Genomic DNA, 26670 nt, shown 5'->3' with positions numbered 1-26670 from the left:
CACTTTGTAGAAAGTCATTGGATTCTTACCGTTATTAATTGGTGATAGTCACCCATCTTTGGCTGACTCAGCAGAATAAGCATAAGAACAGTCACAAACGAGAAAAGGCCAGTTGACCCATCTAGCTTGTCTGGTAGTAAGTAGTAACTGGTCCTATAATGTCATCCAGGCATTTATTAAAAGACCAAGGCAGTCTTTTTATTACTGCATGAAAAAATCTGATCTGAGACAGGGCAAGCATGAAAGAGGTCTGTATCTAAACATGAAGAAGATTGTTCAAAAGAACTTTGAAGATTAATATAACACATTTTACATGATGTAGTTTATATACTGGATCCTTGCAGTTTTCTTTTTTGGTTATGCATTTAGTTCAAGATAAATAAGACTACACGATTTCAAATAAGAAATTACCTTTTTTCGTCACTCATGTGTTTGCTGATAACTAATTGATCTGAGGATCATCTCCAGCCGTTTCTTGGGGATTTTTATGAACTGTAGTCTTTTCTGCCGAAGATTAAAAAGAGTTCTTTAAGGCTGATAGAGTAGGACATGACTTAAGCTCAGGAATTTATCTGGTCACCCTTTTTGTAATGTGATCACAATTGTATATTATTCATATTTCTAACATAACATGGTTTGATTTAAACTTTACACTTTTAACTATACATTCTCACACTCTCTTTTGTGTTTCTTGCTCACATTGTCTGGAAGATGAACATGATGTCTAAACATAGACATTTCATTTATAATTTATGTTTTCTCTGCCTTCATTATTCTGAAATTGTCAGCAATGCTTGTCATCTGCCAGATGTTTGCCTAGTCCTGGGTTTGCCTTAGTCTTTTTAAAATTTCTTTACCACCTCTTCTTCAGTCTTGGCAGTTTGGCATCATCTGCAGACAATGACTAGTGTACAGTTATTGCAGAGTAACATTTGGTTTAGATTGATGACAAGCAAAAAGCTTCATACTCTGTGTGACGTACTAAAATGAACCTGTATTGTTAATCTATTTTCAGAAGTGAGGGGTAGAGGGATGATTAAAATTAGGTTTTATGTGCTTTTTGAGTACTTTTACATACTCTTATCCTCATAATTTAACATGCATGCTTATCTTTGTTGAAAACAAAAAAAAATGTTTTTAACCATGAAAGCCTTGAAAAAGTATTCCCCCCTGTCAATAGCACACTTGCAAGAATTCCGATTTTTCAATTTTTCAGGTAGTGATCAGACTGAACACTGTGAGGGAGATATACAAAGTGAAACTTAATAATTGTGTTAGTATTCAGCCCCCTTAGTAAGTACTTGGTGGAAGTCATCTTTGAGAGCAGTTACCACTCTCTATGTTTTTGGATACGTTTCTACCAGCTTTGCAAACTGGGATGATGTATGCGCCCCGGTAGAACTGCTCCGGTTCTGACATGTTTTTTGGAGATTGTTGATGGGCTGCAATCATCAAGTCTTACTACAAATGCACTACTAGATTGTCAGGGCTCTGAGAAAGGACATTCTCTTTCTTCTTGTCAAACCCCTCCATTGTAGCTTTGGATCAGTGTCTTTCGAAAATGTTGACCAGTTTTAGATCCTCATTTGACTCGAGTAGGTTTTCCTCTGGGAATCACCCTTTCTTTGCTCTGTCATCTCTCATTTCTGGCTGGTGAGATGCATCCCTAAATGAGGCTTCCACCACCATGCTTGACAGAAGGGATGGTACTAACCGACTGATGTGCTGTGGTGTGCTTTACATTAAGACTTTAAACCTTCTGCCACAGTACATCTCATAGGCGATTTAAGAGTCTTTCAGTCATATTTTTTTCTTGTTACTTGCCCTTACAATATAGATTTATATAGAAAGAAGGCCGATGTAGGACCACTGATTCCTGTTTCAGACATTGAGCTTTGACGATCTTTAAAGGTCACTGACTGCTTTAGTGTGGCATCCCAAGCCAGTTTCCTGCTTACCCACATGCTCTGTGTCTGAGTGCGGAAGGGCAACCCGATTTAGGTAGTGTCTGGGTGGTACAGCATACATTCCACTTTTTAATGATAGACTGCACTGGACTTTAAGGGATAAGTAACCTTCTCTTGATCTGTGCCTCTCTACCACTTCATCCATGACTTGGTTCAAAAGCTCCTTACTCTTCATGGTTGATTTGTCATGTTGCTATGTGTGTTGTGTTTAGAAATTCAGTATCTTTGTGAGGGAACTCGAAGACGAAAACATTTACGCTAAAGTCAAGTTAAACCACTTTGCTGAGATACAGACAGAACGTCACACTGCATTTGTGACCTTTCATGCTATTCTTTTCCACAAGCATTGATGTAGAGTTGCCATTGTAAAAGGAGTTGAATACTTAAGCAACTGAGAATCTTCTAATTTACCTGACAAATCTGTAAATCTGAAAAACAAGTGTTTTTTTTTTTTTTCAGTTTGGTGTGGATTATGACGATTCTAAATATAAAGGTCTATCTGAAATGTGTCATGATTGCAGACTAAGCAGCAAACTGTGGAAACCTTGCAGGGGGCTGAAAATGTGACTGCGTTTAGCTGCAGTCTTAGTTTTGTGCTACTTTCCCTTTAAGATGTAAAAAATAGTTTTTGACATTTACATTTCCAATTAAATGTAATCATCTTTCCAGGCCTACCTTGTGTGCATCACTGAGCAGTAGTTTAATTCGAAAGATGTTCATAGCGATATACAGCAAATATTACAAAAGGTTAATTAAGGCATGATAATTAAAAAAGTAAATGCTGAAACATTTTGTATTTTGCAACAAAAAAGCTCAAAGGAGTATAAGGCTTAAGTTTTTTTGCAATTTGTGTACTTTTTGGAGGGAGAAGACAAGCCAGAAATCAATTTCCACTTATGTATAACAATACAGCACTTCTCATTAGTCTCTCTGCAGCATTCTATCCATTTGTCTTGTTTTCAGCTGCCAAATTTCAGTATTTGGGTAGGTACATGTTTACACCCATGTTCTTCACTCCTGTTTATCATCTAAGTGGTCATTTATTGTTAATCTTTCCTCATTGTAAGTCAGTGTAAGCAAGAATCTCTTGATTACTAACGATTTTCTCATCACAGAAAATGTCAGGTGTACCGCTCACATGGCAGATGTGTGGCTGCGGTGGTCTAGCCCTTCAGCTGTAAGGCATGGACTTAGAAACAAGTGCTGATCTGCAGAATGTGCTGTGGAATATCTGCAGCCCTCTTGCACATTTTGAAATTAAATTCTGGTTAATGAACGCTTCTTTAAAATGGACTATGTGCAAAAGGAATTCTGTGTACAGTTGTCCGTGAAATTTTATTTGCGTTTTCGTTTGCATCATACTTTGCAACACAAGACTAGTGTGTGCATGCCTCTGTGATTTATATATGTGCGGACAGGGGTGCAGTGTTGGGAGGAGTTTTGTCCTGTATGTTGTAATCACATGCATGTTACGTTGCTTCATTTTACATATAAACTAATATCATCTGTTATTACTTCAAGATCAGGGATAAAACATGACTTTATTCTTCGTCTGTATAGGTGCGCAACAGTGAAGACAATGATAACACTTCTATTAATTTTCTTACTGCAAACAACCCAGGATGGCCTAGCCTCCAGCAGAGGAGTGGAGACGGCCATGTCACTTAAAGCAGTCCTGAGGGAAAGGAGCAAGTGGCAACCTCCTCCCTGCTCTATAAAGGCCAGGGGCTGCTGCAATATCTGTGTTTCATTAGCTGCAAACACCGGTGGTTTGGATGATAAGTCATTTTTATAAGGCCCTCCCTACATTACTGAACACCATCAGCACACCTGCAGCCTATCACTTACCCAGTTCAGAGGCTTCCCTTAAATGGCACAACACAGTAACAATGCAAATTACATCAAAGCTATGATTTAAAGGCCATTTGAGATTTTGTGGAACCAAAATATGCTAATTATGCATGATATAACAACACTTAGGGGCTGATTTACAAGAGGCAGTAATTTGGACTTTGCAGTGCCTGGAAAATGGACATCAGTCTGTGAGCTCATATCCCCAGTGTCACATATTCAGTCTTGAGGTGGCAACAGCACTGCGCTCCTGTTGTTTTGTCCTAGTAAATCCTCGTTTTCCACAGGGTGATGGGAATAGTGTGCAGGAAAAATGCAGAAACACTTCAGAGCGTTTGAGTCCAGTGCTGAAATTGAGTTAATGAGGTCCTTCATGTTAGGAATGTTTGATGCAAATAATTTCATAATTTCATCAACAATAATCGAAGGCAATATGGAAAAATGGGACCACCTCAAATATCCATGGTCATAATTCCCCAGGCATCATGAATTTATTTGGTTAAATGATTTTGAATTAACTAGACTTGTATTAAAAGATTAGTTTTATACTAAATTAAATTAAGTAAATAAACTCAACAAATCTAAATGCAAAAACAATGCTTGATATCAGATTTTTTTCCAAATAGGAAGTGAAATTTTGTGTAAAAAAAATAGTTAGGTGGACAAAACTGGCAAGCAGAGTGACTAGTAGTTCTTCTGAGAGAATGTTGTCGTGCTGAAAATATGGTCCCTTCGCAGACAGTTCAGGGTTAAGAACACCGACCTGGGCGAATGGGTATAATATGTTGTTGTGTGCGATGTCAGCAAAACTGCATGATACACAAAAATCAGGAAAAACATTTCTAACATTTTCCCCATGGTAATTAATAAAGACAGAAGCCAGTTGAATGTCTACAGCATGTTAATAAACACGTTAAGACCAATTGATGCGTTTGTATTCCTAATTTTAGTGTTTTCACCGGGGAGGTGGGTGAAAAGAGTATGACTAAATCCTGAGGTCCCATAAATATTTGATTCTTTCCAATTTGACAGTGTTTTAACTTATGAATCTTTCTGAACTGACTCTGTAATGCATCCAAAGGCATTAGAACTACTCAATTTTTTTTTTTACGGATTTACAAGTGAAAATACCCTTTCTTAACAGTGCCACTTGCCACAGTGCAATCAGGAACCGTGAGCCCCCCTGGCCTGTGTGGCCCCTGCCTGTCAGTCCCCAGCCTTCCCGAAGGAGGTTCCCACTTGAGACGAAGCAGAGAGACAAGTGCTCATTTCGCTTGTCAGCTGCACCAGATCTGCACTGAGACCTCCAGCAGAGCCTTGTGATGTAGCTTTGAGAGACATGGCATAGAAAGCATCTTTTTTCACCACCTCACCCTCTGCAAAGATAGAAAGTGAATTGTTTTTTAAACCTTTTTTTGTTTGCTTATTTGTAATGTGCTTTTTCTCTCTCTTTCTACGTTGCGTTTTTTCCCCGTTTGCTTTAAATCATGTGAGTGGTTTTCTTTTTCATCTGCTGTACATCACAATGTTGCAGGCCGCAGAGGATTATATTTCTGTGCTAAATTGTCCATGAACCACGGCTCTAAATTTCAGTCTGAACAGGGACAGGCTATCTATTCCTGTTTGCAGTGATTTCAGGGAAGAGGTAAAAATTAGATGTGTTGGGCAAAACTGGAACAAAAATAACGTTGTTATTTCATTTTCCGAAAGTTATGGTTTTTGGTCTGGGGGGAAAAATGAAAAGTAATTTCTTTCACTGCCTTAGAAGCAGCCACTTTTCTAAATCTCCTGATTGAATGCTCTAGAAATACAATTGAAAGTAAGAAAAGGCCATACCTTTTAATACAATCTACAATCTTTTGAATGTTTGTATCCTTTTCTTTTTTACATATCTTTGGAATTAAACTAGCCTTGTGTGTTAATTGTGGCCAGAAATTAGAAATAATGTTGGTACCCACACCGCCATCTACTGATGCTATCAAGTAAATTCATGTAGCCAATTATTTATTTTTTTTCCTCTGACAGAAGCTTTATCCATATGCTGGAATATTTTTATAAGTACAAGCTCATTAAAATTGTGATCCAGACACCTTTGCAGTAATTAGTTTAAAGGTCCTATATTGGCACGGCTACCAGGAGAATGTCGAATAGGTTTCGCTGTCTGTGAGAACCGGCTCTTTGTCAATTTTCTTGACATCTTGTGACTTTTAAATGTGTCTTTTCTGTAGCCTTTCCTGCACCGTGAAAATGCAACCTTTTTTCCCCAGTGCTCGTTACCAACCTCCTGCAGGCCAGCTGATAAGACTCCCTCTCGTGCAGGTAGTCGTGACATAATGGAAATGAATGCAGGCAGTGGATTCCGAAAATAAAATTAGATTGACCCTTGACTGTTATCTCATTTATCTGATTTACATTGTAAAAATCAGAATCCACACTATTGATTTCTACATAATTAGTTAATTATGGACAGGAAGGTAGCTGGTGGGTTTTAAAAACATTAGTCCAAAGCAGCATTGACTGAAGGAGAGTCACACAACAAACTGTAGCTAGTGAATGATAAATGGCTCTTGTGTTTTCATTAAACATCATAAAGATTCACTAACTACATTAGCTCTCTCCAAGACAAATACATTGCCCTCTTAAATTTTCAATAACTCGGTATTTTTAATAGTTGCTTTCTTGAAAAAATGTTAAGAATGCATTTTGTTTGTAAGTCCGAATATACTGTTAATAGATATTTGGTTTAAGGTCAATATCATAATCATTCAAATATAAAAACCCAGTTTAGGATTTTAATAACTACATTAAGTGTTAAGCAATTTTATAGCATGTAAATGCTTGCATTTCTACTATTTAATTTTCATTTCAGTGTTAACTAAGCTGATTGGTTTAATGATTGGTGTCTTCGGTAGGACATGAACGGTAGTAATAGCAGACACTATATTGAGGATGACATATACACAATACCTAGAGTGATACGCTGATGTTTGTTTTGTTATTGCTTTCAGCGATATTTGCCCTCTTGTGTACCCTTGAGATTTTCATCTGATTACTTTAATGGTAACAGCAGTGTTAGTTGTTGTCACATAATTTACATGTGTCCTGGCCAGAGGTGGGAGGACTTGGAATCTGATCTTGTCAGATCTCAAAAACTAGGCAAGGCTGTGGCTGGTCAGTAGTGAAATGGGAGATGTCTGAGGAAAAGTGGGAGACCTGTAGGTAGTGCTCTTGTCCCTAAACCACAGTTTTCCAGGGGCAGAGTGCTGTAGGAGGCACTGTCCTTTGATGTTCAGCCAAAATCCTGACTACTTGTTCATTAAAGATTTAATGACACTTTGTAAGAGTAAAGGTATTGATCTTGGTGTCCTCTCTGGATTTTGAATGATCTGACCTTCTTGCAGTTCTCCCTTAATCCAACTTAATCCAACTAGTCAGAAACATTTGCACTGTGCAGTAGGCCTGCTGGTGCATAATGACCATTGTGCAGTGTCCAGATGGATGCTGCACTTCAGTTGTCGATGAAGAGCCAGCGTTCTGTGTGTGTAAGTGCTTAAATGTCCTTCAGCATTAAAAGCACTATATAAATGCAAGGAATTTGTGTTTGATTGCAGTCAAAACATTTTCTTCTCAGTTGGTCTTTTTTGTGCTACAATCTTTCAGCTGAAGGATAGACCATATGAGATTTTTTCTGTGTGATTCTTACTGCAGTTTTGCCCTTGTTTTCAGCAGTTTGCAGTGCAGTCAAGTTCCTTAGCACATTTGAACACGTTTTGTGAAACAGCTGTTTCCCAGTTTCTTTCTCTGTAAAGTCATTCTATAAGTAGTTTTTTCATGCAAGTAATTCAAAATACTCTTTAATTTTTTTTACACCACAAGCCAAACAATGCAGCAATATTTTATTTTTTCACCCTCGTGTTGCTCGCATGCTGCAGTCATTAACCATGCAGTTGTCCACTTTCTCAGATGTGATGAATGTCGGCTGTGCTATCACTTCGGCTGCTTGGACCCTCCTCTGAAGAAGTCCCCGAAGCAGACAGGCTATGGCTGGATCTGCCAAGAATGTGACACCTCGTCTTCTAAGGTATGTGGTCCTCTAATTCCACACCCACAATTCAAGTTGCAGTAGTAAGAAAAGTAGTGCACTAGTTTGCAACTAGTTCATAAAACTCACACCTCGGACATCCTAGATAAATGTTTTCTAAAAACACAAAGTTAGAAAGATAGCGGAACCTGTCTTAGAAAAATAAAAAGCAGTATGTTTTCTAGCTGTTTTTTGGAATAGCCATCTTGCTGGTAAGCAGTGCTGTTTTAAAGTTGCTACTGGAGAATGTGAACTAAAAGAGTAAACCTACAGTAAAACCGGAGGCAGCTGCCACTAAGAAAAGGTATAGAAAGGGAAATCTTTCCTGATACTTACCAAGGTTTTTATCAATCCGGACATTTACAGAAGAAGTGCATCACAAAATTAATGCAAAGCATGTTTGTAGAAAATTAGGTTATTTTCAAACTTTCAGAAGCAGAGTGATTTCGAATTTTGCTTTGTTTGGTGTGATCAGGGTAGAGTGTATTGTAGGTAGTGTGCTTCTGTTTTTGTGTCTCCTCACAATCCATGTAGCGTACTTTGTTGTAATCCTGTTAGCGTCTTCTTCCTCTTTGTAATAATATATTCCTATATTTCCTTGTCTGTCAAATAACGGACAGTCAGTAGCTTTGCTGCAGGGCATTAGGGCAGTATCGTCTTAGCTAGTAATACTGCCTGTCACTTTTCAGTAATAGGCAATGTTCATCACAAAGGTCCTGACAGGCTTTCAGATCTTAAACACATCACTGTATGTGTCACATTACTTTTCTGAGAAAGCCTGCCAGCTGCAATAGAGCTAGAGGCTAACAGGAGTAACAATGATTCATATTACACTATAAGTCGGCCTCCACTTCATTTACATCTTTTGTTCAGTGTGTATGCATTTGATTGTATGAATACATGTGTGTGTTTTGGAAAACATGCTGTTACATTGATATATTATTGTGCAGCACCCTTGCATGAATTACTCAAAGATGTCTTCAAAAGTTTTAGCATAGTTTAAGCTCTAACTGTGTTAAGCTCTTAATTATGGATCAAAGGGAATCTGTAACTATTCGAAGTTGAAAGTGTATTCTGATTGCTGTGAGGCCAGCAGAGACTGCGCTTGTTAAATTCTAAGCTTCCTTAGACTTTGAGTTTTGCCTGAAATTCCTTCACGAGCGCCACAGTCTATACATGACAGCTTATTATCAGGTTGGTCCTTTTCTGCTCCCCCTCAAAAAAAATGAGGGACTTTTTCAAAGACCTTTCAAGCCCCGCTTCATTTTAATTTTAATGCTCCTGAAAATGGCACAAGTTCCACAAGAATAAAAATAATGGTTTGCTTATTGAATTATATTGTAATCTGCATTTTACGTGGCTCCATTGGAGCCTAATTAAATTAATAAATGTAACTGCATTCAATTTTGTTTAAAGGGCATCCAGTCTTACTTTAACAGTGCCATTACTCAAGCTGCATTTGCATGAAGATTGTGGGTTAATAGTTTTTGCAAGAGTAAAATACGTGAAACCACAGTGAAAATGTTATGAAGAGCTTTCTGTGTTCCTGGAGAGTACTGAAGTGAAGTGTGCTGTGCATTAGTAATTAGTTTTCCAGTGAATAGTAGCCAGCAATAAAGGAATGTATTAAGTATGTGCATGTCATTTTTCTCATTAACATGGACCTTGTATTTTATTAAAATACAAAATATATAAAATATTTTTTTTAAATATATATATTTTTTTTAGATGTATTTCAATTGACATTTGTTCTTGGCTTGCACTAGTTGGGTTTGAACTGAAAACAGGTTTTCAGAAATGAAAAGAAATGTGAAGTTTATACTGATGAACTGCATTCTGTTCTTATTTTTTATACCTTAAAGTCTTTGCCTTTTGTGTGAGAGAGGCTATTATAAAGCAAGGAATAAGGAATTACTACTGATAGGTGACCTGCTGTTATATTATAAGGATTATCTTTTTACAGAAGCCATGAGTGAATGTATTAGTTGAAGTTTAAAAAGAAAGAGTTAAAACAGTCTTTCTGAAAATGTGGTAGGTGAAAGGCCATCAGGATTAAACAAGTCTTTGCTTTCTAGAGTACTTCTTGACAGCGGTATTGAAGTACAAGGCAAAGTCTCTTGAGCCCAAGGACTAGACACAGCCTCATTTAATCATCCCCTCAAAGCCTGCACATCTCTGTTTTGATTTGTGACTTGTCATGCACTTGCTCCGTTGAAGTCACTCTCATGCTGTTCCGTTGGATTTCATTAGTACTTTAAACTTGGCTTTTCCAAATGAAGCTTTATTTGCATCTTCCGACCTAATTGTAATGTAGAGTTTCTTTCTTTTGAAATTTTCCCCTTGTTGTACCTTTTCCAAATGGCACTTACCTGCGTTTTTTTACTCTTTAACTTCAAATTCTCATGTTGCGTTAATTATGTAATTGTGCAGCAACAGCAGTACCCTTTTCTACATTAAATGCAGTAGGAGTGAACATTGTTCCTCATTTCAAAAACAGGTATTCTTTTTAGAAAACAATTTACAGCAGTGATACAGTGATTCTTATTAATGAGTTCCGCTGTACAACGTTTCCCCTGTAAACCACACAAGAAAAGAATACCTTTACTTCTGCTAGAGAGCTCAGTGTAATTCCATCACAGAGCTAACCTTTTAATTAGAAAACAAAAATTGTTTCATTTGACCTACCACATATCAGCAGTCAAGGATTGCCACTACATTCTGACAAATAACATCAGTTCTTGCAGTTTAAACAAACTAAATTAACAATGTGTAATACCCAATACTGTAGTAAAACAAATCCATCTGCATTTTGAAAAAACTCTTTGTGTGGAATTTTGTGTATGAAACTTGTGTGTGTAAAATATGTTTATTAAATGATTTTCACTTAGAAGCCAGGTGAATAAAGTTGAAATAACACCTGTTATTTATTTTTAATAATTATTAGTTATTAATTTAATTCACAACAGCATTACATCAGTACCTAACAGACTTTTAAAAGGGTAAAGGTTATTCAGCAAAAAACAATAAGTGTCCTTAACACTGTTTTTCACTTTTACTAAGTGGAATATTTTTGTTAAGTTATTAATTTAGCAGAAATTGTATTGTCTGTACTTTACTTGGAAACTGTGTACCTATTACTGTTTCCACTTGTGTTTGGCAATGGTTCAGATGTATGTGAAAACGATATGAATAAAGGTAGATCAATGAACAAAACAAGATGCATACAGTGACTGAAGATGGGCTAAACTGCAGCAGTTCTCTATGTTGCTTTGCAAGCCTAAATGATCCAGCACTGAAAAGGACAAATCCGTTAGAGGCAGTTTCTCAACATGCGTGTTGAGGTGATGTTGATGTACCCTTTTCACAAGCATAGTCGCAAATATTGGCATGCAAGACAACCTAGAGAAATGGCAATCTGTTCTGTGTACAAATTCAGACACATTTGTCTTTTATGAAAAGCAGTGTAACAACATAATTACCATTGTAGTGAATGTACACCTTGTTCGTAAGTATAATATGTAAGTCATATTATTTGATATGTATGACATCTAAACCATTGCTGAAATAGTGCCAAAGGTCTGACACTGTGGTTTTAAATGTAGCTTATTCCCTGCATTACAAAAATATGCCATATACATGCAGCGATCACTGATGCTTGTTTTACAACAAATGAAAACAAGATCCGTTCCTAAGTGGGGAAAAAATATTATTGTGGCTCGATTAAAAAAAAAAAGTTGTGGCTTTCAGTTAAAGAGAATTCGTAATATTAGTAATTACAATCAGAATCATTACCTTCAGAAACTTTAGGACTTACTTTGACAGTGGTTATATTCTAGCCTGATTTTTATAGTTAATAAGAGAACATGTTCTCTAAAAAAGATATGTTCTCTTCTCCATTCATTCTGAAATATTAGCACATGTAAAATGACTACATGAAAGACTACAAGTGAGTTCATCTAAATTGTTGGGTTGCTAGTAGCTAAGTAACCCAAGCATCTAATCCAGATATTTTGTGAAGTAACCAAGTATCAACTTGGTTTCTTTCACAAAAGACCCTCAGAAAACAGACTTCTGAAGCAGACAGAACTGAAAGTTTCACCTATCCTAAGCTTGTAAAATCGACAGATAAATACAGAATTACTGGGCGATTATGCCCAGGATGTGTGTAAAGGGATTCTCTTTCTTGATATTTTTTTGCAAAAATATTAATTATCTTGAAAGGGAAAAATGCCCCAAAATAACCCAAAACAGCATTTAAGTGTCAGAAATCCATTAACTGGGGCTGCTCATTTGACTTATCAGTTAATGACAGCTTCATCAGATGAAAAATAGTTATCATCTTTTAAAATTTGAGTTCTTAAATTACAATCTGTTTTCTGGAAAAAATATTGCCGTGTATGTCTTAACATCCTTTATGTAATGTATTGCTATACTTTATAATCTTGACTCTAGTATGACTAGAACACTAAATGGAAATGTTAGTATACAAGCTCCAGCAATTTCACACACACATTGCTTTCATGACGATGCCTTTTAATTGAAGTGCAGAAGCATGACTAAATTGTTTTTCAGATGTCTTAAAAGTAAATCCTCATATTTATGTCACAAATAGAAAAGCAAACTATTTTAAATGTTTCATTCATAAACAGCTAATTGATTGCACAGACCTATGGAAAATGCATTTTTACTGCTTCAGAATGTCTTTAAGAGTAAAATACTGTATTTCATTAACTGATGTTTCATCTAATTGTTATTAAATTATTTTTAATCAACTGTGTGTTCTATTAACTGAGGATAAAAGAAATACTTTTATATAAGCTAAAGAAAACATAAAATTACATTAGTACAGAGAATGCTGGTTTTAGAATTAAAGATAATTATTTTATGTGGTGTGCTCCTGCTTTTAAATAACCCTTACTGTTTTTTTTATAACTTGGTAAGGGTATAACTCTGTATTTCTGCATTTGTATTTTTTATATTCTGCGGTATTGCCAGGTAAGAAGGGCACCTGGGCTGTTGAAATAGGTCACGAGTTCTGAAACTGAAAACATTCTTTCACCGCACTGATTCACTCCTCGAACTGAAGCAAAACAGGACCCCAGCTCTTTCTTCTGAGCTCTCCTGTCTGCCTGCCGGCCACTGCTCTGCCTGCTGAGTTGTTGTTTTCCCTTTTGAAATAACAACCCAGTCCCTTCTCCTTGTCCAGTGTCCTTCTCCTCAGTCTCTTGGTCTTGCTCTTGCAAGCTTGCGCTTTCCTCTTTCCACGCTAGCTTCTTCCAGACTTTCCTGGAGCTGGAATACTTTCACTCCTGTCCCCTCAGCCCTTCAAAGTCCTCTCTTTTGTCAGTCCAGCACTTAGGTCCTTCTTCAGCACTTACTGTAGGTCCGTGAGATGAATTCATCTGATACTGAAATTGTTATAGGTTTTAAGAGAATCCATACAATAAAACATTCAAAATTTACACAGAAATTAAGCAGAGCAGGGCGAGAAGGAAAGATAACTCACGTCAGTCCCCCTTTTCAGGCCTTTCCACCAAAAAAACAACCTCCCAATCTAGAGGATTAATTTGCAAGTCGCTTTTTTTTTTATGAGGGCACAGTGGAATTTATTAACATGACTAATAAAGGGAGATTTCTAGTATTAAAAAAATCAGTTGTGAGATTAGAAACTAAGAAGCACTGACATCTGCGTGCTACCGTGAGTCTAAATGAGTACAGCCTCCCAAAGCCTCCTTTTCCAGAGGGAGAAGGAACTGTGCGATCTCCCACTCCTTGAAAGATCCCACGTCTGTGAACCAGAATGTTGCAGCCGCGATTTGAAAAGTATGTGGTTTTGTTTTCCGCCAGATATTAAATCTCTTAATTATGTTGTTTTGGAAAATTAAAAGTAATTTCCATTAAGCTACAGCCAGGAAATAAAGGCCAGTGTTTGTGTGTTTAGCTTCTGGTGATAAAGTCTTTATTGGAATTTGGTTCAATTCATTACTGCAGTCATGTTTCCAGAGCCTGGTGCTGGAGATAAACCTCCTGCAAATGAAGACGGCATCCATTTTCTTTCCACCCCAGGCCATGCAGAATTGATCTGAGTAATAAAATGACAGCCCCTGTAATATACTGACAGTTCTTTAATTTGAAAGCAAGCTACATTGCAATGCAAAGCTTGTTTAAAGCTAATTTATAGCTTGCAGAATTTTCACTTGGTGAAATTGATGAATTATTCGATTAGATTCATCGTTGATAGAAAATACGTTTAAGCTAGGAATAGTGAAATGAATTTGTGGCTGTTTTTGTGAAGAGAGTTTGGAGTTGGGGCATTGTGTTCTTTTCATGTAGGCTATGTGAGGGCCAAAACCTCAAAAGAGTTTCCATTACAATTGTAAGAATGATCCGTTCTTGAAATCTTCCACCTGTATACATTAGCAATCTTGAGTCTTGAATTCTGTAAGGAGGGAAATAATTAGCCATTATTTCATGTTTCTGCAGTCATTTCCAGATCAGAAAAATAGTTATAGTCAAACATTTTGGGGGGATCCTCCTCTTTGTCAGGAAGGTTTCGTGTAGGCAAAAATTGACAGACTGAATGATTGGCATTCTTACAAATGTAAGATTGTCTCTGAAAGCCATGGAAGCACGTTTTCTGTGTTTTATATTACAGCTGTAGCTTTCTGACGTATGGTCATAGGGGTGTACTGTAGTTAGTTCTGTCATTTTACCACTGATATTTCACATCAAAATCACCTTCCTCTGACCACTCTCAGCTATACATAAACTAAGTGTTCTTTCAGACAGCTTTAGCAGTGTTTTGCTGCCCGTTCTTAAGCGTTCACTCCTGTCTACTGGACACGTTTTGCTATTCTGATGAGCTCAGTCTGTAATATTACAGTGAGGTCTGTTGCCGGAAACTATAGTTGTGTGGTAGTATCTCAGGTGAAACGCCTGTGTGTTCTGTTGTGTTGGCTTTCAGTTGTTTTCAAACATCTAAAACTGTCCCATATTATTTGCATTTTGCTATACTTTCCAAGTGAAACTATTTGTTAACCTTTTTCACATATCAAACACTATTTGGATATCTTTGTGTACACACATGACTTGAAGACTTTGCTGACTACGTCACGTTCATACTTGAACTGATATCCTCACACCTGCCTTGGACTTCCTCCTAGCCTTTTTCACTCTTTTAATATTTTTTGGGGGGTAATTGCAGTAGCATGATTTTCTTGGAGAAGCAATCCTCCTTGGACTTTTTTACAGCATTTCTATAAGTGTAAGTACACTAATCCATGCTCTGTTTTTCTCTCTTGTTTTTTTTCTTTGCTGGTTGATGTTGGAGATCATGCTAAAGAACCTTTATTAAAAGAGATTTATCCCGGTTTCAGTTTTCAGTAAGTTTTACCTGCCTTTAATTTTTGTCAGTATCCTAGCATTAATCTCCTAAAAGTACTTTTTCTTAAAAGCTTAGATTTTTACAGCTTTTTTTCTTGTACTTTTGTGGGAAGTCCACATCTTGTGTGCTTCAGATAACTGCCATCAGAAGCACTGTGGGAGCAGCTTAAGGGGATTTTAAGCATCACCAGGCATCTCTTTAAGTATTAAAGGTCATTCTGTTATTCTTGCAGAAGCTGTAATGAATGTCTAGTACTTAAACAGCAAACTGCAGCAGCAGAACTGTTTCATGTCTTAATTGAAAGACTTTAATTCTGAGTTTTTCCAAAGAAAAACGAAACAATGTTGCAGTAGATTGTAAAATGTCTTAAAATGTTATTTCGTTTTTTGTAGGTTAACATTTAGTATGAAAATTATTGTATTCATATTTCCTCCCACTGGTTTCCAATGTTGGTGCTCTTAAATTACAAAAATGCTGCATCATCCTTTGCAGGATAGCATTTCATACATGGCTTGATGTCATCTCCATTATACGAGAAGATTAACTTTACAAGCCTTGCTATTAATCTGAGTAGCTCCACATATTGACCTGTGAAAGAGCATAATTAAGTTAGCCTAATTAAGTTAATTAATTGTCACACTCTGTTGAGTTTACTATTGAAAGGAAATTAAAAGCAAATACAGATCATTACTCATTGGTTTAAAATTGTATTTTTTGGAGTTTTGTGAAAATATATTTCATCCCATCAGGTGAAAGCAAATTCAGTGTTGAAATTTTAACAGTTATCACTTAAAGGGACTTACTGCCTCTAAATACAATGATTAGACTGAGCTTTAAAATTTTTATTTTGTTCAATATCAATTTCATTTGCAGAATCTGAATGCCATTCTTGTTTGTGAATGTTACATTCAGTTATTAGTAATTCAGGAAGTCTAAATCTTATTATTTTGAATATTACAGAAAATGCATTTACAGTTTTGCTTTCATGTGTAGTAATTCCATGTATGTATAGAATCCTAAATGACTTTACATACAGGAGGGGGCTTAGCCTCTCACAGAATTGCAGCCCCTGGCTGGGTAACATGTGACAACTGTTATGTGCCAGCAGTCCCCCCGATACACAGGAGATCAAGTGGGGAAGTGAATAATTAGGGGACTTTAGATAGGCCAATCTGAGGCAAGTACAGAGTGGAGTTTAACCAGGACACCAGGATTAACACCCCTTCTCGTACTAAGAGAGTTGTGGGATCTTTATTGACCAAGTTATCACAACCTTTGACAGTTTAATGTCTCATTGAACGGACACTTTACTGTTATATTAAGCAAAGATGCCGTGCTTGATTTTATTTTTCATGCAGAAAATGACAAATAGGAGATTTACAGTGTTGCTGTTTGGCGTGTGTACTGTTGAGGTATCAGCACAGACAGTATCCACCTAATGAGAGGGAAGCGATTCAGTGATCGGCTCAGTTCAAAGGAGCCCTTTATCACCACAGTTAATAAGCATGAGGTTCTGGCAAAAAAGCGCAGCTGAAGTGTTTTAAGAAAAGTAATTTGGCCAGATGAGCCTGAATGTATTTGTTTGGCTCCTTTGGGAGATTGACAGTCTGAAGAAAGTCATCAGATGAATGAGAATATGAGTGTGTACAACCCACTGTGCGACAGGGGAGCGGGTCCTAAGGTTTGAGGAAGGCTCGGGCACTTTAGATGCTTGACTGTTAATAGTGAAAGAGCATCGCTGGAGGTTTGCGCTGGGGGCAGTCTTACAAAAAAATAACATGGCGATCACAAACAGACTGCTGAACATCTCTTATTCAAAAAACAATTGTTTGATGAGCTCTGCTCATAAAGCATTTTAAACACATGGTATTGTTTGATTTTATTAATCTTTTTAAACTAAACTACCCATCACAACACATTTTCCCCACCCCACACTGTTAAGTTCACAAGATAATCATGTCTTGTAAAATGATTTGTTTTGCTTCGAAACAATTTGGAAGAAATTGGACATAACGTAATTTCAGTTTACAACGTTGTGTTTTCTAATCAGTAAATGTAATTCTCAAAAGCTTTGTATGTATGTAAAATGCAATGGTTTTTGTGGATTCGAATGAGCAAGGTTTCAAGTTCAAAACCTTTTATACCTTTTATATGGGTACTGTTGCAAAAAGAAGAAACAAAGAAACTGATAACTTGGTGGACCTCACAGGGGAGTAGAAAACTGAACTTTGCTGGAAGAACAGTATTTAAACTATTGAGCTCTATGCAAGGCAGAAATAAAGAAGTAAAAAGAAAGAAGCATTGTTGACGGTACCAGTGCATTGGATTCTGAAGAAACCACAGAATCAAGAGCCTGAAGTCCACTATTGCTACTGAAAGGAATAACCTGGATGGAATCTTTTCCCAAGGGAGCCAATCAGAAAGGAAAAGAAAGCACGCCAGGAAAATGCTGCAAATATTTTCTCTTTGCGTCTCAGTTGAGCTGTTTGTCAGACAGTACTCACATCTCAGTGTAAATAATTTGTTTTCTTGAGGCGTCGCAGAAGAATATATAACCGAGCTTCATTTCATCTCTCCTGCTTAATGACACAATGAATTCACAGAAGATTGGGATAACCCCCACACCTAAAGTTCTGTGGGCTCTCAATTCAGAGCTTTCTGGAGCAGAGTAAAGCAGTGTGATGTTTCATGTTTCACAATAAATGTTAATTTGTTGTTAAGATGAGTTTTATTCCACATATTTTTTTAGCCCCATTACATTCATGGTGGAAAAAATGTCATTAGTGTTGAATTAATGTAGCTAATTTAATAGAAAACCAATTAAACAGTAGATGTTTGAAGCATCTATCTAAATATGAGGGTGCACTCATTTAAATACTCTGGTGAAATAAACTATTACACCGAATGACTTCTTTGTTTGATATGCAGGAGACATATGGTAGAACAGCATGATTTTCTTTGATTTTGTGCAAGATGAATCATTAAACTTAGCATTATGGTTTATGTTGCTGCAATAATAAAATAGAAATGTGCATGCTCACCCAAAACTAGACTTTGGGTTTAATATTTAGTGTCGTTTTGGAATATAAAAATAGAACCATGTTAACGTTCCAGTGACAGATTTTCAAATAGCTCATACACTAGCATATACACTATCATTGAACACAAACTTCCTATGCTATACATTATTAATGGATACAGACTACCAGTGTCCTTATCTCTTTTACCTTAAAGGTGACATTGAAAACAGAATTAACACTCTGCTTTAACTGATGATGTCTCGATTCTAATTAAGATGTTGAAGTTCCTGGATAACATCCATGTACATCTCGGTAGTTTTTTCTTTCATTTTTCCCAACTTTGGTTTTGTTTTCATGTTCTTTTGCTTGCTGGTTTAATCTGTACACCAAATAAATCCGGTAGGGTGACATTGCCTTCATGGTCCATCATCTTTGTTAAACCTGTGTGTGGAGATGGAGTGAAAAAAAAAAAGCATACAGAATCCTGGGCCCTATATTGTCCTGTGTTGTGCCAGGAGATGGACTGGGGACTTGGTTAAAATGTTTAGGGTGATAGGCCATTTTTAATTGGTCTCTCAAGATACTGGAGTAGCCAGGGGTTGCAGTGTGTTTTACCCCACTAGGCGTGATGTCAGGCTTCAAGGTATGGTAGATAGCCATCTGGGTTTAGTCCAGCACTCTTGGACGGTCTTTTAGTGTCCATCACAAATTTAAATATGACTGCTTTATAACATAACCAGCATGGGACTTGAGCAATATTTCGATTGCTGTGTTGAAGTGGGGCGGAGAGACCACGACTGACTTTCAGGACTCACCCTGTATAGCAAATGTATCACAGACAATTTAGTTTAATTGTTGCAGTGGACCATGCTGAGGAGCAGCAGCCATATCACCCTGCACCTCACAACTGGCAGCCTACTGGAGCTCAGCTGGTGTGAGCCTGGCCAGTACCTAAACAGGAGACCTCCTGGGAAAGCTAAGGCTGCTGCTGGAAGAGGTGTTAGTGAGGCCAGCAGGGGACGCTCACCCTGCAGTCTGTGTGGGTCCTAATGCCCCAGTACAGTGACGGGGACACAATACTGCAAAGGTGCCGTCCTTTGGATGAGACACAAAACTGAGGTCCTCACTCTTTGCGGCCATAAAAAATCCCAGGATGTTTCTTGAAAAGAGTAGGGGTGTAACCCCTATTGGTGGTGGTGGAGGGGAGACCCCATTACCTGTAAAGCGCTTTGAGTGGAGTGTCCAGCTTTGAGTGGAGTGTAAAGCGCTATATAAGTGTAAGCAATTATTATTATTATTATTATTATTATTATTATTATAATTATAACCCAGGCGTCCTGGTAAAATTAACCCTTGGCCTTTCCCAGTCACAGCCTCTTAATAATCCCCATCTATGAAATGAATTGTACTCTGTTCTCCCCACTGATAGCTGATGTGTGTTGAGCGTACTGGCGCACTATGGCTGCCGTCACAACATCCAGGAGAAAATATCTGATCACTGATTTACAGTACATGCTTACAGAATCTGGGATTTCTGGATTACTGTAAGGTTACAAATGTTATGTCTTGCCATTTTCAATATATCGTGTGCTTTTAGACCTTAGAGTATCAGCTGAGAACCAGTATACACGTTAATTTACTCTACAGTCCATACATGCAACCATTGGTTTAGTGGTTATTTTATTAGTTTCTATTTAAAATATGCAAAGATATGTAAACCTTTAACTGAAAAGATAAATAGGGCTTAAGGAATATTTTATTTTCTTTGTAGTTTATTTTGGTGTTCTTTTGTTTAAATATTAACTTAATATACTGTATCTAGATGTGAAGATTTTTTCATAAAATGTGATTTTTATTCTGCAATATATAAGGGGCATGTGAATTGTATCACTTTACGGTTACATATAAAACGTTGTATGCTGGGGTTTTTTTGTCATGAGAGCAGATCACATTTTTTCCCCACAAAATGTCCCGTTCACATTGTATATCCATCTGTTCTTATCAGAAGAAAAAAAATGCTTGTGCAATTTACAGCAGATTTAATTAAGCATTTCCTGTAAGTTCATCTCGATATCTGTCATGGCTCACTAAAATGGAAATTTACTCATAGAAAGGTAGATTAATTGCCCTTTGTAATAAATGAAATAAGCACAAGAATGCATAGTCATGAAATTTAATTGTGCTTTCCAGTTGCTCGTTCAATGCAATGGAGATCTGAAATCAAAAACAGGGAACTGAAGGGACCAAAGGTTGGTAAATGTAGCATATAACATGTAGTTTGATCTTCGCTTAATGAACCAGGTTTTTATTACTCAATAGGATTGTACCATGCAAAGAACGATGGCAGAGCTTTAAATCACCAGAAGTGTTATTGTGTTAGAAAATGGCAAAAGCCTTGCATCTTTTTGCAAAGTTTGGATTTGCATCGTGATTTTTTGAAGAAAAAAACTATTTACAAGATGAATTGATTTAAACTTTGATTTTTTTTTGTGAAATCCAATATACCTTGATCTCTTTGTTCACAAAGCAGATAAAGACACGCAGCTGCTATTGTCTTCAGGATGCTTATATGTTATATTACCTTTCAGGGAGTATTGAAACAAACAAAATAAGACAATAACGATTAATGGGGATTGTTTTTCCCCCACATGAAAGGGGTTTTAGTGCACATAATAAAATACAGAGAAATAAATTAAAGCAAAAACAAGATAAGAAAATAAATAATACTAATTAGGCTCTAATTCTTTGAGGACTGTGCTGGCATGATAAAGGGTTCAAAAGCTTATTACAATAAAAATACTATTTCAAATTTGACTTCTTTGTAGTTGTATTCTAATCCTGCTTTATGAAGTTGCTTGTGTGTATCGGTAGGGTACATTAAGAGTCTGAGAAACAAGGGATTGAAAGGGCACAAAGCAGCTGGCTCTCAGAATGGCCCTGCACTGCCACCTAGAGTTACATTTATTGTTCTCTTCTGAATCCTTATGAGACTGGCCAGTGGATTTTCTCTCCCTTTGACTTAGTGAAGCCAGAAACACACCACCAAGTTTCAGCAATGTACAGGCTGGCATCCTGTCAGCGCTTTTCTTCTTGTCTTGCTTTCATGGAAGGGCGGGGTCAGTAAATTCTGTCTAAGAGGAAGCGTGCGCAGAAGACCATTGGCACCAAGGAGAAATAATGGAGATGTGCAACAAAGGCAGGACTGTCAGCCTTCCAAAACCCTAGAGGGTGCATTTTCCTGATGGCTGGCTCAAAATACTTCATAAAGCAAATGCCAGGCTGTCAGGGCTGTCAAAGTGAAAGTGATCCATGTAGCTAGGGCTCCCATTCCCTGGAAGACAAACCACTGCCTTTACCACTGTGCGGTGCCAGTCCTCGCAGTCTCCTGTGTACAAGATCAGATGCATATCTCCTTCCAACATCCACTGACTGTTGGAGGGTGCACCAGTTCTATTGTAGTGTATTCATTCAATACATTTCTCCAAGCACAGTATGTCCTCTGGCTTCCGTTGATGTGATACACATACTGTGCATTCTTTTGCATCAATTATTTGGTCAATTTCATTGACTTTCAGTTCAGTTGATAATACTTTATCAAAAATCAGATTGGACCCAGGACTTGGTGCAAGACATTTTATCAAGTTGTATAAATATGGTAAAATATTGTTATAGGCTTTGGAACAAGTTCTGATGCATCCAGTAGGTGTGCAAATTTAATTGATATGATTTTTTAATTGATATGATGTGAATTTTTAATTTACCTCATTTAGTCTCAAATGCTCCTTTGAGGCATTCCAAAATGTTATTTTACCGTAGTTACATGAAGCCATTCAAATGAATTTACTGCCTTAATCCAACCAATATTCTACAAAACCCAGAATGTGTTAAAAATGATATGGCTTTTAATGGGTGTGTAATATTTAACTGTAGTTTTGCCTGTCTGGCAAGTACTGGTAAAGTAAGACAAAATAACTGAAACATAAAAACTAATAGGTATTAGATTTTTGCATTAGATATTTCTTAATTGCTTTGTATCACTGTGAGTAATCACTGCATAATGCTTAAGGTGTTTTAAAGTCTTCCCTCTTCCCTGCGTCAAACTGTACTTCATCTTGGTTTCTCCTATTTCTTACAGTGACAGTAACAAGTAAACAGTCCCAATGGACCCTGATGCTATGATGTCACTTCATTTATACCATGTGGTCTCTGGAGACACGTAGTAAATTATGAGTAAAATTCTCGAGTTAGAGCTTTATAAGATTGTTAGCATGCTGTAGCCCGACAATTTCTTGTTTCCTATTTTAGACTTGAGTGATCTTCAGATAACATATGGTGCTACAAGTAATTGGAAAATTGGCAAGCTTGTCAGAAAGATATGGTGGATGGCACAGAAATACCGAGCTGCAGAACATAAGGTGTCCGTGATGTTAGATTTATATCCTTTTATCAGTTGGCAAAGTAAAAGTATCTGCGTTCAGAAAAGTGAAGCATTTTTCACTTGCAGCTGCTTATCAAAAGCAATTTTAAGACAACGACAAGGCTCTTGCAAGGGAGGGCCTAATAAATTAAAAGCTTTCTATTTAAACTGCCAGATTTAAAAAAACTGTGACCTCTGATATTTAAATACCAGCCAGTTCTCAATTTGATGTATTCTGCTGTCAGTTCAAGAAGGTAGTTTAAAGTCTAAGCAAAAATGCATTTTGTCCACATGGATATACACCGATCTTTCTAAGATTTGGGGTTTTATTTGGTATCTACATTATGATCCTCTGCTTTAAAGCAAATGTTCATCACCAATGTTAGGAGATGTTTTCTCTGTTAATAATCGTGTGAGAGCATGCTGATAATTTTTCAGTTGTGTCCCCAAGTATGTGTTTGTTGTAGCAAAAGTGGAGGATGTTTTTGTTTGTTAATGCTCTAAATAAAGAAAATGTATACGTTTGTCTTGATTTTCAGGAAGATGAAGATGAACACGAGGAAGAGGATTCAGTTAAAGAAGAGACTGCAGAGCAAGAGAATGCAAACTGAACAAAAATTACTATCGAGAAAAATTAGCAAACGGCAGCCATTACTCACTTGTGCCCTGACGTTAGTGGCTTCATCTCTTCCATGTGAATGCCATTGTGCCTCTTCACTGTCGGCATCAGCTATATTTTACTTGCACAAGTACAGATGGTCCATTTTATACACTGGCAGAATGGATTGTCTTGTACCGCATTTAATAAATCTTATTTCTTTTTTTAAATTCTGTGATCATAAAGGTTACAAATGTTATGATTTGTCATTTTCAGTGCGTAGTGTGCTTTTTGAACTTGACGTAGCTCAGCTAAGAACCGGTATTTAAATACAGTACACGGTTAATGTCAAATAGATAATAAATTCTCAGAGCTGTAGACTTGTCTGGTGAATTTAATTGTTCCTATAACCAAACCTTTTCTGACAGCCGACTGCCTTAAAATAAATAAAATTGGTAGGGTTCCTTCAAAATCGTTTTGAAAAGTGAGATGCAGTTCTTTATGCTCATGTAATAATATACAGTATTTGTGAAGTGAAGAGAGGTTAACATATTGTTTTATTATCCATTTAACTGGTATACACCCAGCATACCATGATAGGGAGTCATTGACACATGACTGCTCACCTGGTGGAAAGCTTTCTTCACTCTTCCAGATCCTGGGTAGACGAGTCTGACATTGATGGAGGCATAGTTATGAAATTGGGGAATTCGCTGTATTGGATTGAACAGCAACATAGAAAATAATTCTTGTTGAGCACATCCGTCACAGGAGGGTAGGTTTTAAGCGCCAAGGTTTTAAATCAGCATATGTTAACGGAAAAAAATAGGAGAACTGAATGACCTGTGTTCACCATTACATTGAATTGGGTACAGTAGAGGTGATTTTCATTTAATTGAAAGGTAATACCTGGTTATATACTTTCTTTTGCATTGAAATGCATTTGTCTTCCTCCTCACAAAACGTGATCTGAAATTAAGGTGGCCAACCAAACATGCCAATAAGAGTAAATTGTTTTAATTTAAACTTTTTTTTTACCTTTGGTATCAAGCAATGGAAACCCTCAGCTTTCTTCATTGCAGCTGAATATTTTTTTACACTCTTAGAATTGTGATGCATTTCCTGCTCCGCAGAGCTTTAGGAATATTGTTCTTCCTACACAGATGCCATTCTGCATTGGAGTGATATTTTGGTAGGTGCTAGTACAAAATACATTTTATTGCTTTTCTCTGCTTATTCTAGCCTTAGAAAAAAGCTCTGCGTTCAAAGTCATTATTGTGCCTGTGGTATTCGATGTTTGCCTACAAACGTAAGATACCCTGGAAGAAGATGCTGTGCCGTGGTGTTATTAATAAGACCCTTTGATAAAGCCTCTGTGACATTTTCATTTACCAGAAGCAGTTTCGCAAATGCATTTAGCAGTTCCACCTTTATCAGTGTTTTGTGTAATGAATGAGTTACAGTGTGTAAACAAAGTGGGTTATAAAACCTCCTTAAAAGTAACCTGGCCGTTGATTTTGCTTTATTATAATCAACTCAAGGAGGTTGTGCTCAAACAGCAGTTATATGGAAATTTACTCATCAAGGGTGTAATTCCAATTTGTTTCAAAGGAACCATTAATTTGCCCATTTGAAACCTAGGCAGGAGAAACCCTTTAAAACCACTGAACCATGAAAGCCATTTCCTTAAGGGTTTTAATTTTTGGAACAGACACATGGAATTTATGTGCTTTGATGAGATATTCTTTGCCTGCAGTCAGAACAAGAGCACCATCATTGGTTTCCCAGCATGACACCCATGCTTCCTTGTCTGTGCTAGATATCATTAGGCCTATAATAACACAGCTATCCTTGCATTAATGCTGGAGAGCCCCAGTTCTGATGCTTGTGTTCCTAGTCTTTGGTTTACACCTATAGCATACTAAATAGCCCTAAACAATTTAAGAGTGGGGGTGGAATCGCTGTTCTTTGGACAGTGATGTAGGAAAGGTTTAGTATTTTGGCCATGATTGTTTTTAGGAATCAGATAATGAACCTTGGTGCTACAATGACAGAACTCATTCAAGAGCAGACTCTTATTACATGTGTGTAGTTCTGGCTAATATTACAAGCTGTTAGGGAAATGTCATTTTACATTAAACATGGAACTTGCTTTTGGGACACTGTGTTGTGTGACTTAACCAGACATTTAGGATGCCAACAATTTAAAGCAGGAATGTTGCGGATTGTGGTGGGGGGAACAGTCATGCAGTGATTTTTATTTGAATATATTAAAAGCTGATTATACATAGCTCAGGCAAAAGCATAATAATATACACACCCATATTTTTTTTTGCTTAGCATATTTTTGTTTATAAAATACCCGACGCCAGTTCTGGTTTTAATCTATTTTTATTATATTATCCAAGAGGCTGTATAATCAGTTTGTGAACTACTGTGAAATAAAGCTGTTTTTAACTGACCCATTTACAGTCAATAGTCTTCTACTTTTGAAAATGTTGAATTAAAATTCCCCAAACTCCTAGTCTTGTCCTCTTTTTTGCCCAGTGGATCAATCTTACAGCCCCTGCTACTGTAAGTCTTACAGGCCAGTCAGTCAGCAGTTTGTTAATCTGCTACTTTCAATTCTGTGTAATTTGCAGGATGAATTTGTACCTGTATTTGTTTCTTCCTTTTTACTGTAAAGCACATGAAGGCGATTTTCCGAAAGGTGCGATTTAGAATAAAGAGTTATTTTAATCTGGTGTGAAAATATTGGGTACTTGAACCACACACATCCATTTGATTAACGCACATCCATATTACTGTAATTCTGCTGAGCTTGCTGCAGACTACTTGCAAATTCATACTGGAAAAAAAGTGTGGGTATGAAAAGTAGCTCGTGGCAGAGTGTTGGGTCTGCGATATTTTCACGAAGACAACCTGCTTGTCAGTTTCTGAATGTGGGATGTTCCATCACATGTCACTCCCAAGAAAAGAAAAGCACACTTAATAAGGGGGAAAATTGTTTCAGTTTCTAAAGACATGAATTCTTAATTCGTTTTCTTTCATTCTTCATCAGCGCAGTCAATCAGCCACGGCAGGATAAACAGAGGCAGTAGGAAGCTCCCATGTGATTATAATCGGGAGTGACCAGAACGCCACTGTGCCTGCACGGCATTCAGAAGAGTTTGTCTCAGTGCATGTTATTAAAAGTATTCTAAAGGTGTGACAGGTGATTATGAAGCGAGCTGGCAGTGATTCTTAAAGGTTTCTCGGAATTAAATGCAGCCGTTGATTAATTTGAAGTACCAGGTTTCCCGTGGAAGCGACGGTTAATTCCTGAGTTCATGTTATGGGAGAACCTGCCCTT

At 37.1% G+C, this 26670-nt stretch overlaps 1 protein-coding gene across 2 annotated transcripts in view; it reads left to right on the top strand.

Moving 5' to 3' along the window:
* The window catches only part of phf14 (PHD finger protein 14), a 114459-nt gene that overhangs the window by 67485 nt on the left and 20304 nt on the right, over positions 1–26670 (top strand). The window contains exons 17-18 of one of the 2 annotated variants that reach the window (XM_088600465.1): positions 7782–7899; positions 23260–25842. In XM_088600465.1, coding sequence (XP_088456591.1) covers positions 7782–7899; positions 23260–23331 — 190 coding nt within the window. In that variant the 3' untranslated portion in view covers positions 23332–25842. Of the gene's footprint in view, positions 1–7781; positions 7900–23259; positions 25843–26670 lie in introns of those variants that run through there. The other variant, XM_088600466.1, reaches the window with a different exon arrangement.

This window comes from Lepisosteus platostomus, chromosome 12, assembly GCF_059453375.1.
Source record: "Lepisosteus platostomus isolate fLepPlt1 chromosome 12, fLepPlt1.hap1, whole genome shotgun sequence".
Taxonomy (NCBI): domain Eukaryota; kingdom Metazoa; phylum Chordata; class Actinopteri; order Semionotiformes; family Lepisosteidae; genus Lepisosteus; species Lepisosteus platostomus.
This window is presented reverse-complemented; position numbering and strand designations above follow the sequence as displayed.